Raw genomic sequence first — 14,041 nt, forward strand, 5'->3', positions numbered from 1 at the left:
GTTTAGGCCACTAAAACAGTCTAGGTCCACACAGGAGACCAGACTTCTTATTTCGCTGTTTCTTGAAAAGCTTTATAGAAGGCAGTTCTGGAGCTTCTGCAGATCTGGGCCATTGATATACTCTAAGCTCTGAGATTTAAAGATGCTTCCTTCTTGGAAAAATAGCTATGACAAACCTAGACAGTGTATTAAAAAGCAGAGACATCACTTTGCCAGCAAAGGTCCGTATAGTCAAACCTATCGTTTTTTTCAGTAGTCATGTATGGATGTGAGAGTTGGATTATATAAAAGGCTGAGCGCCAAAGAATTGACACTTTTGAACTGTGGTGCTGGAGAAGATGTTGAGAGTCCCTTGGACAACAACGAGGTCAAACTAGTCAATTCTAAAAGAAATAAACCCTGAATATTCATTGGAAGGACTGATGCTGAAGCTCCAATACTTTGGCTACCTGATGAGAAGAGTTGACTCACTGGAAAAGACACTAATGCTGGAAAAACTGAGGGCAAGAGGAGAAGGGGGCAACAGAGGATGAGATGGTTGGATGGCATCACTGACTCAATGGACATGAGTTTGAGCAAACTCAGGGAGATAGTGAAGGACAGGGAAGCCTGGCGTGCTGCAGTTCATGGGGTCACAAGGAATCGGACATGACTTAGGGACTGAACAACAGAGCTCCAAGAATGGGTTCAGGACTGAAAGTTGCATGGGAAATGAAGGAAATGGTACGACCTTGAGGGTCTCCAGTGGAAGTGGTTGGTGGCCCTGCACCTGGTGAGATCACAGCAGCAGCTGCCAGCCAAATCTTCCTAATCAGCAAATGAAGGGGAAGAGGGGACTATTTCCAAATGAAGGCACGTAGAGAGCAGCAGCTGTCTCTTCCTTGTGGAGGTCTCAAAAAGCTCTTCCCCAGTTCTGCTCTCAATGGAATGGCGTTTGTGTCCTGTTTTCCCATAATCATGTGTTATTTAGGAGACAGTCTGGGGTCCAGAAAAGGTCAGTGGACGGCAGGAGGAATGAAGTTTCCAGCCGTCATTCAAAGTCAGCCCCTTCTGAGGAAAAGCGACCTGTCCAAAGTCACCAGTAAATGCTTGCAGTTACTGTGACAGCTTGGCCCCTTGCCAGAAAACTCTGCTTATCATACATATTTCAGTGGTGTTGGATGAACATGGGGGAGATAAGGACTGCCAAGGTCTGTGCTTTCAGGACCGATTTCCACTTTATTATAAACACACTATTTTGAATGTGGAAGTTGAAAAGAAAGATTCTCCCTTGCAAAGGCAAATGGCATCTCTCTGTTGGAGCCCAGCTGACCCTAGAGGGTGGGTTACAAGAGGTACTATTCCCTGACTTCTCTGCTCCTGATCTAACCCTCCCTGGAAGTGGCCAGGGCAGCGGAGGGAAAGGAAGATGCTCATGTGAGTCTGCACATCTGCCCCTCCTCCTGGTCCCCAGCCTTTGCTGAATCCAGCTCATTCTTTTTCTCCCTCGTCACCTCTGGCCAGTTAACATGGAGAGGAGATCAAACTGTGGGATCTTCAGAGGGGAATGCCAAAGTCACTCCATGTCCTGCTTGTAGAACTGTTGGTCAGCTCTGGGCCAGGAGAAGGTCTTGGAGCTGAGATGGCTAGAATAAAGCCTAGAGCTGACCTGCGAGATACCTTTCCCTGCCCCCAACCACCTCAGGGGGCAGATGTATTGGTGCAAATCAATTGTCAACCCTAACCCCACATATTCGAATACGTCTGTGCGACATGACAAACATCCTCAGTGTACAAGTAATGGCTTTAGCCATCTGTCTGGGGAGAACTTTAAGGACTTGGATAATTTCTTTCTTTCTTTTTTAATATGGTTCTCTTTGGGCCAAGTTGCTTATACACCTATGGGCATGTCTCCAATGATTTGGCTATTAAAGTCTTTAAATGACAGCTTAATATATTTCTAAGATGGAGGGAGCCAAGGACAATTCTCGAGGAGCCGTGTTGACATTGGATCGGCTCACCCAGGCGGCGTGCCAGCAGTTTTGCACACGGCAGGAACTGGAGGTGAAAGCAGGAAGGGCTGAGTACAGGGGGGAGGGCGAAGCTGGAGGACAGGAAAGCCAAGAGGGACGTGATGTGGAGAAGGGGTGGAGGGAGACGCCCAGCTGACCCTGGCAATGCACTTGGATGAACCATCCTTTCATGCTCCTCGGACATTGTGCTGAGGGGTGAGAAATAGAACCCTCTGGAGCCGGTCCACTGGCAGGCACACAGGCAGCAGTGAACATGCTCTCAGACCTCTTTGTTCTAGTCCTTTCTAAATTCCTGCAAATGGTTCTTTGGCAGCCAAGAGCCTGTATTCTTGCAGAGCCTACTGGGCCCTGGCCCACCTTCTTAGCAGTCTCAGAGAAAGGACCTGACTACTCTGGGTCTCGGTTCCTATATCTATAAAGTGAGAAGAGCTCCATGTCTCCTTCTAGGCCTAACTATTCCAGGACTCCAGAGTGAAATGCTCACTGACTGATGATCTCTGTTGTGTAAGCAGATTTTGTATGTGTTAGGCTAGAATAAAGACAAGGTCATCAGTCCTTGTTCTAGGTTATCAAGGCCGCTGGCTTTCGTTCAGTTGAGTGAAAATTAGTTGCTCTTCAGATGGGCCAGTCATCTGAAGAAGAAAAGTATGTCCTCGTTCACCAAAAGACTCCATTCAGCAATCACACGCTCACTGAAATATACAACTACCACCACCGACAATAATAACGGCCAAGTCTACTTGCACTCAGGGGCTGAGCCCTTTGTATACATCAGCTCATTTAATGATTATGGGCCCCTTGGAAGGAAAGTTAAGTACTTTGGCCACCTCATGCGAAGAGTTGACTCATTGGAAAAGACTCTGATGCTGGGAGGGATTGGGGGCAGGAGGAAAAGGGGAAGACAGAGGATGAGATGGCTGGATGGCATCACCGACTCGATGGACCTGAGTTTGAGTGAACTCCGGGAATTGGTAATGGTCAGGGAGGCCTGGCGTGCTGTGATTCATGGGGTCGCAAAGAGTTGGACACGACTGAGAAACTGAACTGAACTGGGAGAGAGATGCTTTTAGTGTCTCCTCAGTTTTCAGATGAGGGCACAGACTCAGAAGTTAATCAGCTTGCACAGGGGCACATAGCTAGTAGGTGGTGGAGCTGGGATTTGAACCCCAGGCTGGTTACAAGAATACTGATGACTTAATAAACCAGAGAAGAACACACCCACAGTGGTGGTTGATTCCACCAAGAGAAATGGCATTTGATCTTCCAGGCTTTTTGTTACCAGGGAATGTTGGCTAGTTCCTGATTCTCAGGGAACAAGATCTCCATGCTAGGAAACTTTTTTCCCAGTCGAAAAACAAACCAGGGCTCAAGAGTAGCCAATGGGAGCATTTGGCTCAGTGCAGATAGGAGGAGGGAAGGGACTGTTTCTATACCCTGCCATGAACTAAGGATGGGACCCATGGCCAGTTCCCCTGTCTGCCTGGAATTGGGGATATGATCTCAAAGGCTGCCCCAACTTGGAGATTTTAATGTTCTCTCTCTCAAAGACTGTTTCTGGCTTCCCAGCTCTTGGGATTCCCTGTGGCCCCCCTCCCTTTGGGTGCAGGGCAGCGGAGTCCTCATGGAGGCCATTTGAAACCACTTCTCATTTTGTAAATCGGTCCCTTGCAGCTCTAAGAGTCTATGAAATTGCTTCAAAATGCCTATGTGTGATTATGCCTCCTGAAGCCAAATGTTAGCAAATCCACCACTGTGGCAGATTTAAAAAGTAAATATGCCATAAAAGCTCTGCAGCGCGCTGTTGATACAACCCAGCATTTAACCGCCGATACACACCTCAGCAAGGAGAGATTTCCCCCCATTCCCTTCCCTTCCCTCGGCTTTCTGAGTGGAGGACCTGGGTTCATCACCCATGTGGTGATCCTCCTCCTGATTGTCACAGTCCCAAGGGGTAAAAAATATCCGCCCTTTCATCTATACCCACCACATTCTTTCACTAAGCCTGTAATTGGATCTAAATGGAAAATAAACCCTTTGCAGGGCAAGGAAGTTGGCACTAGAGGGTGACAAGTAGGAGACTGTGTTCCACCTCTAATCCGGATAATCACACTCTCCCATGCAAAGGAAAATAAAAACAAGGCTTCCTCCGAGTGGGGACCCGGGCTGTGCTGAGGAGAGAGGTTCCGTGTCTCCTGTCTCCCTTCACACATTAACTGTCCATCAGCTTGTAATAAAACCACCCTGAATCATCTGATGTGCCACTGGACAATGAGACACTGCCCCTTTCGCTCTGAACTCTTTTACTTTGGCTGAATCTGGGGAGGCAGTTCAGACACACAAATATGTTGGAGCTGCCACAAGTTAGAAAACAGTAACACACAGACTGTACTGTCTGCGAACACTATGGTCTTAGCTGGTTCACTCATAGTTTATTGAGTCATGCTGTGCGTGGCAGCCTGCGTCGGAACAGAAATGAGCAAGAAAGGTTTGTCCCTCAAGGGATTTAGAAAGATGGGCAGAAAAGTAAGAGCAGTGTGTGCCTGACTCATTAGTAGGTAGAAATTAACAGGACAGGTAGCTTACCAAGGTCTAACATGTTGTGAGAATTCCAGAGAAGGAGAGATGACTGGATTCTGCAAACAGTCTGGCAACTGTGAAGCGGGGGTGGGGGTGGGGGGCAGGAACATTCCAGAGAGATGCTCTCTGGATGAAGTCTGCCCTGGTGTACACATTCAGAAGGTCTGATGGACTCTGTGTGGGAGTCTGGGGCAGGTCAGCCTTGCAGGGGTACAGTCGTAAATTAGATACGTAAATCCTGCACCTCTAAGTGGCTGACTTGCATTTTGATTCTGACATAGTTTTTCTTTTTCTTTCCCCCTCTCATTCTATCCCGCCTTGCCCAGGTAATAGCAAATGTTTACAGGGGACTTTGCCTTGAAAGACCAAAACTCTGATTTTCCCTGAAATCAGAGTTTAAGTTTAAAAATAACTACTTTGGGAGAGAACACTACGGGGTACCATAGCTATTATTGCTGCTGTGAGGGAGGCGGGGCCTAACATCCCTCTATGGGAGACAAGGGAACTGAGGCTCAGAAAGGTGATGGACGTGGTTGGTCATTGTGGTGCAGCTAGAAAGTTGCACAGCTAGAAAGTGGCACAACTGGGGTTTCCATGCCTAAGGCTTTCCCATAGGCTCCGCTGCCTCCCTGAACCAACTCTCTGTGACCCTGAGACTCAGTTTCTTCACTGGTCTAGGCTGTCTCTGGGCTTCCTTCCAGTTCACAGGTCCTCTTAGCCCCTAGCCTGTGACAACCTCCCCCCTCCACGCCCCCGCCCCCCACGGTTTGCAGGTAAGTAACCATCAGGGATTGGAGCTAAGGGCACAGCTGCAGGCCCCTCGGGCAGTCATTCACCCATGACCTTCTGGGCTCCCAGCCAGCCCTTCTTGAAAGGGAAAAGTGAAGACCCTGGGGACAGAAATTAGTTCCCGTGTGCTGGAACTGTCGCCACTGCCAACACCAACTAAAGAAACTGGTTTCTTTGTATGTGTGTGTGAAAAACAGAAAATGTTGGGATGAGAGCACAGGGGTAGATTCCTTGTGAGTAAATATCACCCCTTCCCACCTTCACCTCAATCACTGGAGGAGGAGGGTAGGGTTCCTTGCCCACTCCTCCAAAAGCACAGAGTTAACATTTAAGAAAAAAGTTTTACCTTATTTAAATTTTAATTAGCATCATCAAAGAACCAAGATCTGTTGCAAATACTTTACACAAAGGCTTTTAAGAGTAGCATTTGGGGTATGTGCCTGTTAGCTCAAACCTGTATTCCCAACGATTCTATTTTCTATAAAGTCTTGGAATTTAGTGAACTTTTTTCTCCATACATCTACGAAAGCCTCTTCAAACAGGAGAGGGAAATGGGAAAATAAGGATCTGCCCAAGTACAGACAGATCTCAGCTCACCTTCTGAACTCTCGGGTTGAGGTCCTTGGCCACCTTTGCCATCCTCTTCGGACAGACAGCGCCTGGCTGCTCAGGCTTAGGCGCGAGGGCGTGCAGTGGGGACAGCTGTGCTTGAATGGCTAAGATCGCTGGCCCAGGGAGAGCTCTGTGAGCAGCCGGGTGCGGCGGGGCCCTTTAATTGGAGAGCGGGACTCCCTCTAAAACCTCGCCAGCCAATCGGCGCGGGCGCTTGCACTTGGCCAGCCAATCCCAGCTCGCGGGTACCCCCCCCACCCTTCGGGTGTTCGGGCCCGGCCGGGAGGCTGCGGCTGATTGAGCGCTTCCCTGACGTCAGTGAGGCCGCGGCCCCTGCCTGTCCGGGTGGCGCACATCTGTCCCTGAGCGGCAGGAATCCTTCCCCACGCCCTTCTCCTTTAAAGGACAACGGGTTGAGGGTGGGGCGGGCCGCCGGGGCCCTGCGATCCATTCAGGTCAAAAGGGAGAGTGATCAAACAGGGAGGCTTGGGGTATTTTTAGTGAACTGGGTCCAAAAATAAATGCTGAGCTGTGTTCTCCTGCCCACCCTTTCTGCCTTGTCGTCTGGAGGGTGTGAGGGGAGCGGGGGTGGGCAGGTGGTGTAGGCGGCAGCTTGACTCAGCTAGTTAGCTTTTCCCAAACCTGGGCAAGTTTGCCAATCACCGGAGAGGAGGTGAGATTCCAGTGAGTCGTGATTTCTTTATTTTTTTAAATTTTATTTTATTTTTAAACTTTACAATATTGTATTAGTTTTGCCAAATATCGAAATGAATCCGCCACAGGTATACCTGTGTTCCCCATCCTGAACCCTCCTCCCTCCTCCCTCCCCATACCCTCCCTCTGGGTAGTCCCAGTACACCAGCCCCAAGCATCCAGTATCGTGCATCGAACCTGGACTGGCGACTCGTTTCATACATGATATTATACATGTTTCAATGCTATTCTCCCAAATCTCCCCACCCTCTCCCTCTCCCACAGAGTCCATAAGACTGATCTATACATCAGTGTCTCTTTTACTGTCTCGTACACAGGGTTATTGTTACCATCTTTCTAAATTCCATATATATGCGTTAGTATACTGTATTGGTGTTTTTCTTTCTGGCTTACTTCACTCTGTATAATAGGTTCCAGTTTCATCCATCTCATTAGAACTGATTCAAATGTATTCTTTTTAATGGCTGAGTAATACTCCATTGTGTATATGTACCACTGCTTTCTTATCCATTCATCTGCTGATGGGCATCTAGGTTGCTTCCATGTCCTGGCTATTATAAACAGTGCTGCGATGAACATTGGGGTACACGTGTCTCTTTCCCTTCTGGTTTCCTCAGTGTGTATGCCCAGCAGTGGGATTGCTGGATCATAAGGCAGTTCTATTTCCAGTTTTTTAAGGAATCATGATTTCTTTAAAATTAATGTTTGTAAAATATTCATCTGCCTTTTATAACTTGCTTCCGTGTAAATCGTCCCGATTCAGGGAGGGAGAGAACACTGTCCTGATTTTATAAATGCCAACATATACATCTTCATTCCTGGAGTCCTATTTTCTCATGACAATCTCATAATTATCACAAGTGTTATTATAACATGATGATGTTGATGATGATCACTCCCATTTAAGAGATGAGGGAATATGATCAGAGAGGGTCAGTGCTTCAAAGCTGGACTTCTCAGTGAGGCTTTAACCAGGGAGAGGGAGGCTGAGATTTCACCTGGGTAGAAGGTGCTCAGGATAATGAGCCATAAACTAAGAAATTAATTTTTTTTTGCAGATTAATTGGGTCATGCAGGTCTGGACAAGCAAGTTTTCTCATATCCTTGGATGAAGTCTCTTGCAGCATCTCACAAGTCCTATAAGTCAAAATCTACCAGGACTCACTGTGCCACGCTGTCTGCCTATAAACCCACAGATATTAAGCCAGTTCCACAGACCTGGGTTCCTAGAGCCATTATCCTAGCCTAGACAGAGGATTAAACACAGTCCCTTTTCACCTTTTTTCACAGACAGAATACTGTTTGTCATGAAGTTTTCTTCCTGTCACCCTTTGCTGGAAACCAGGGCTCAAGTGGACTAAAACCTGGGTTGTAAGGAGACTGCCTGGAAAATCCCATGGATGGAGGAGCCTGGTGGGCTGCAGTCCATGGGGTCGCTAGGAGTCGGACACGACTGAGTGACTTCACTTTCACTTTTCACTTTCATGCATTGGAGAAGGAAATGGCAACCCACTCCAGTGTTCTTGCCTGGAGAATCCCAGGGACAGGGGAGCCTGGTGGGCTGCCGTCTCTGGGGTCGTACAGAGTCGGACATGACTGAAGCGACTTAGCAGCAGCAGCAGCAAGGAGACTGCAGAGTGGCTTCACAGGCATGGTGTGGCCTGATGTGAAGGGAATGGGGAGCTGCAGGTCACTACGTAGGGCTTTTTCTCTTCTTGGAGGTGCTTTCCTTAAAGACACCTTCCACTGGTTCTTTTCTTTTTCTTTTTTTTCTCTTTTGGCTGTGCTGGGTCTTCACTGCTGCATGGGTTTTTCTCTAGTTGTGGTGAGCGGGGGCTGTTCTCTGTGGTGGCTTCTCTTGTTGGGGAGTATGGACTCTAAGGCACTTGAAATTCTGTAGTTGCAGCTCCCAGACTCCAGAGCACAGGCTCTATCAATAGTTGTGGCTCATGGGCTTAGTTGCTCATTGGCATGTAGGATCTTCCCGAATCAGGGATGGAACTTGTATCTTCTGCATTGGCAGGCAAATTCTTTACCACTGAGCCAATAGGGAAGCCCTCTAATTGGATCTTAACACATCATCATCTTCAGTGATCCCAAATCTGATTTTGGGATCCCATGATCCCTAATTGTGGCTCCTTTTTCACATTCTGGAAAGGGCTTTCTATTTATTACTCCTCTTTTACAACATGAAGAATGATCTTTTTCTTCTTTCATGGATTTCTGCTATTGTCAATGTTTGTCTCACTTGCCCCTACCTGTAGCTCTGACACCTAGCACACGAGCAATGCTCAGAACATGTCAGTGGAATGAATGGAGGTTGGCTTCTGGCTTTTAATCAGCAGTCAGTTGGCAAGGTGGGACTAGGAGAGATGGCGAAGGGCCATCCCTGGTCTGGTTTGTCCAAACTTCCTAGGTGGGCTGCATGATTAAGCCAGGGTGTAAGTAAATGGTAGCCAACGGAAGCCTGGCCTGGGAGAGGTTTCCATGTGAATAGCCCTTTCAGTGGCAAATCCTAGGAACAATGGTGTTGAAACTGGGATGTTCTGCCAGAAGCCTTTATACTTCAGAGCTACGGGGAACAGAAGCCAGGAGAACAACAAAGGCAAGCTTTATCCTTTGCGAACTAGGCAGAAGCCTGCCCAGTGAAGTCATTTCCCACTCTCTTCCCAGCCACACTCCTTGCCCCATCTTGAAAAATTATCATTTCATGGAAAAATTTGACTTTTATGAGCTTTAAAAACGAATCCAAATAAGACCCTCTTCCCCTCTCCTTATTTTTATCCTTGGCCCCAGTTTCAATCAAGGAGGCAGATATTGTGGCTGTTTCTGAGAATGTAAGAATCAAAAGCTACTGCTTGGATGGCCTTGTCTTTTGTACCTGCTAAGTTGCTTCAGTCGTGTCTGATTCTTTGCAACCCTATAGACCAAAGCCCACCAGGTTCCTTTGTCCATGGGATTCTCCAGGCAAGAATACTGGAGTGGATTGCCATGCCTTCTACCAGGGGATCTTCCCGACTCAGGAATCAAACTCCTATCTCTTATGTCTCCTGCATTGACAGGTGGATTCTTTATCTGTGAAGCCCTCTGGCCTTGTCTTTTTTTCCTTTTTCCTAGTAAAGAACCTGTCATGGGCAGAAAGCTGCTCCCTGCTCCTCTGGAACTTGTTCTGTCCCCAGCTGAAGAGGCTGACTCTGACTTTTTAAATCCTACTCTCAAGCCAAAGGTTTCAGGGGATCTATAGTCAGTTTTGTCTGGACACCTGGACAGACTCTTATAATTGGGATTCTTCTGGAAGATGGAGGAAATAGGATCCATTACATCTTCCGAGATCAGACGAGATCGGGCACCTTCAGGCTCATATGGCCGGAGCCGACCCATTACATCTTAAGCCTCACTCCATGGCTAGGATCCTTTTGCTTCTGTTTGGAGGAAAATGGGGTATCTGAAAATAGGGTATCTTTTCCAGGTTGGAACAATGGAAAGATCTGATTTCCCCAAGGTCATTGCTTTGTGATGCTGGGGATTTTTAGAAACTTTATTCATCCATCAAGTAGTTTTGGGGCGTCTGCCTTAAACCAGTCCTTGTTCTAGGTGCTTAGGACACCCACGTAAATAAAAGAATGCTTCCCCTTCAAGAATGTCTTGGTCTGATAAATATCACTGGAACTCTTAGACTGACAACTGTCATCTTACTTGATCTTCAAGACAACCATGATATGATTCTAATTATTTCTTAATAATTCTAATTATACCTGTGGGAGAAAATAGAGATTTAGGACAGTCAAGGGCTTCATGCAGGGTCCCACTCCAGCAAGTAGCAGAGTTGAAATTCAAACTCAGGGCTTTTAGCTCCAGACTGTGTCCTTTTAGTTATTACACTGCCTCCTATAGTGACTGTAGAGGACTGATTACAGGATAAGAGTCAGCAATCAGAGCGAGATGGTGGTGTCATCCTCCACGTCACTGGGTTTGTCCTAAGTGGAATTTTTGTCTCTGAGTTTCTTGCTCTTTTCCCTGTTCATTCATGCATTCAACAAACACTGAGCTGAGAACTATAACTGGTGGAGCCCTGAGCTGAAGATGCGACACTGACTGAGTGAGACCAGAAAGCGTCCTTCCCTCACACAGCTGCTGTTCCCCTGGGGGGAGGCTGACACGGAACAGACAGATCATCATATGAGGTAGCTAAGAATGGCGGTGAGGGCCTTGGAGGAAATGAGGAGTGAGTCACTGAATGTGTGACTCCTTGAGATCAGGTGGTCCAGAAAGGCCTGGCTGAGGTGATGTGTGAGATGAAATAGAAACAGGGAGTTTGAGTCAGCATTGCAATGAGTAGAGCACCATGGAAGGAGCATTCCAGAAGGATGATGTCATGCATGAAAAGACCCTAAGGTGGGCATGGGCTTGATGTGTCTGAGGGATCATAGGGCCACTGCAGTTGGAGAATAATGAGGGACAAGGAGAATTTGTGAGGAAACCCCGGGGGGACCAAATCACCTTGGATACTGCTAAGGAGTTTAAATTCTTTTCTGAGGACAGTGAGAAACTGTAGATCAGTGCTTTCCCTCTGAGATATAACGTGAGCCACATATGCTATTTAAAAGTTTCTAATAGTCACATTAAAAACATTTACAGAAAGGTAATCTGTTTATATTTTATTTAACCCAGTATATCTGAAGTGGTATCATATCCATCTGTGCACGCTATAAAACATTCCCTTCTCCAGGGGATCTTCCCAACCCAAAGATCTAACCCAGGTCTACCCACATTGCAGGTGGATTCTTTACCAGCTGAGCTACAAGGGAAGCCCTAGAATACTGGAGTGGGTAGCCTATCCCTTCTCCAAAGGATCTTCCCGGCCCAGAAATCAAATCTCCTGCATTGCAGGTGGATTCTTTACCAACTGAGCTATCAGGGAAGCCCCTATAAAATATTATTGAGATGTTTTCCATTCTTTTTTTCATGCTACATCTTTGAAACCTGGTGTGTGTTTTATACTTACAGGACATCTCAGCTGAGGTCAGTCACACAGCAGATGCTTAATAGCTCTGTGTGGGGAGGGGGGTTCAAGATGGGAAACACATGTACACCCATGGCTGATTCATGTCAATGTATGGCAAAAACCACTACAATATTGTAAAGTAGTTAGCCTCCAATTAAAATAAATAAATTAAAAAAAAAATAAAAGTAACTGTTAAAAAGGAAAAAAAAAAAAAAGCTCTGTGTGGACTCTGGCTACCATATATGACAGAGTATTACACAGAGTTTTAAGCAGGGGCGTGCGAGTACCTGATTTACTAGTTAACTCACAAGAAGGACACCCAGGAGGTTCTAAGAGAAATCCAGTTGGTAACTAACAAGGCCGAGGGGCGGGGGACCCACAGCTGAGTGTCTGCTATCCTACGTGTGTTTCAAGCAGTGAGCTGGGAGGGGAGAGTGCTTTCCTCAAGATCATAGAGCTAGAAATGAGGCCAAGCAAAACCCTGAACCCAGATCTCTTTGTTTCATGCCAATTTAGAAAGTCCACAATCATCATGGCTCAGGAAGATGATGTTTTTACTGTGTTGCAAGCGCGGCTTAGTTGTAGTTGTTTTAATATACATACATGAGTGACGGCTTCTATTTGGTTATGATTGTTCTCAGCATACTGTTTTCATTAAAAACAACCAACACTTAAGAGTAGGTAGATATCAATAATCCCTGAACCACATAGTATATTTTAATATGTATTAATTGATATAAACATACCATGAACCACATAATACCTTTTAATTGTATCAGCTTGGCCCATCATTTGTACAATATATATGTGGATTGTTCACAACTTGAATTTTTTTATTTCTTTCCTGCCATTCTTATAGTAACTTTAATTTTAGAATAACTAATTTTCTCCAGATTTTTGGATGGACTCCTAGATCAAGAAAGGCTTTGCCTATGAGGTCAAATCATTTGGATGAGAAGAAAACATGATTCCTGGACCCAGCAATTCTCTTGCCTTCAAGCCTGTCTTTGACAGGGACAGTGAAGGGCACAATGAGATCTGTCCATTGTGAAGGAGCACTGAGTCAGGAGTCCAGAGCCCTGCATTTGATTCTAGCTCTGCTAAAAGCCATGTGGCTGCCATCGTGCACAAGGCCACTTGCAACTCATTTATCATTTACTGGGATCAAGTGATCAATAAGCTCTGAACATCAGCTATGTGTCCCACTTAATGGTGCAACAGAGCCTTCCCTTCTTTGCCAGTTTGAAAAGTGGAGGAGAGAGAATATGAAAATCTCACTGTGTGTTTCAGCTTCGTCACAGAGGCGAGCTTATGATTTGGGTAATATATTTAAGAGTCTCTGAGTCCCTGCAAAAATGAGGTTAACCATCTTTATTCCTCTTACCTTACAAAGCATATCCTTACATTCATTTATATATGTCTGTACTGGGCAGAATTCTAAATTACTGCCAGGTTACCTGGCCCATGTATAGTCCCCTCCCCGTGAATGTGGGTGGTGCTTGTAACTTCCTTCTAACCAACAGAATGTGGCAAAGATTGTGGGATTCTGCTCCTGTGATTCTGCTGAGTCTTGTGGCCAAAGTGAAGCGATTTTACAGGTGGAATTAAGGTCTCTAATGGGGAGAGTCTCCTGGGTGGGCCTGACCTAATCAGGTGAGCCCTTCGCAGGCAGAGCCAGCAGTCAGGAAATCTCTACCTCTGACCCACTAGCTTTCAAAAAGTGAGCTGCCACGAGTTCGATATCTGTAAGGAAGTGAATTCTGCCAACAACCACGTGGCAGAATGATAAATAAGGATTGTTCTAAGTTGCTAAGCTTGTGGTAATTTATCATGCAGTGTATTGACAAACTACATTCTGTCATCCTCATCCTTGGATCTGTTTAAAAGATTTACTTCTCTGCCATTTCTTGGGGGTGAAGATGTTTGGTATCCCTTTTCAAAAAGAAATACTTCTGCTCCCCTCAGTTCTTAGCGCTTCTTGGAGCATTAAGTTACAGGAGTTGGGTGAGTCCTTTGGGAAGCAGCCTTTACCATGGACAAGTGTCTAGTTACCGTCCTGGAGGACTGAACCATATCCACATTTAATTTCTGTAGGTGTACTATTTACTGCTATCCTCGGTGTGTGCGTGTGCGTGTGTGTGTGTGTGTGTGTGTGTTCGCACCCACGTGCGTTTCTGGACGCGTGCGTGCGATTCCAGGTGCGCACGTGGCTTTCTCTGAGCACACGTGCCTTTCTCTGCAGGCATGTGCACTTCTGCGCACGTGCATGCGCGCGTATGTCAGAATAGCCGGGAAAGATGAGAACAGGTGCGCGGGATTTGCTCTGTGCAGT

The 14,041-nt window shown here is 46.5% G+C and overlaps 1 protein-coding gene and 1 long non-coding RNA gene across 2 annotated transcripts in view; one reads left to right on the top strand and one right to left on the bottom strand.

Moving 5' to 3' along the window:
* LMCD1 (LIM and cysteine rich domains 1) overlaps window positions 1-6,092 on the bottom strand; it is a 57,017-nt gene extending 50,925 nt beyond the window's left edge. The window contains 1 exon segment of the mRNA NM_001076222.2: window positions 5,976-6,092. Within this exon segment, the coding sequence (NP_001069690.1) occupies window positions 5,976-6,017 (42 nt within the window). The 5' untranslated portion in view covers window positions 6,018-6,092.
* Window positions 1-14,041, top strand: part of LOC112443504 (uncharacterized) — a 730,208-nt gene that overhangs the window by 17,713 nt on the left and 698,454 nt on the right. The gene's annotated exons all lie outside the window — the stretch shown is intronic.

This window comes from Bos taurus, chromosome 22, assembly GCF_002263795.3.
Source record: "Bos taurus isolate L1 Dominette 01449 registration number 42190680 breed Hereford chromosome 22, ARS-UCD2.0, whole genome shotgun sequence".
NCBI classification, from domain to species: domain Eukaryota; kingdom Metazoa; phylum Chordata; class Mammalia; order Artiodactyla; family Bovidae; genus Bos; species Bos taurus.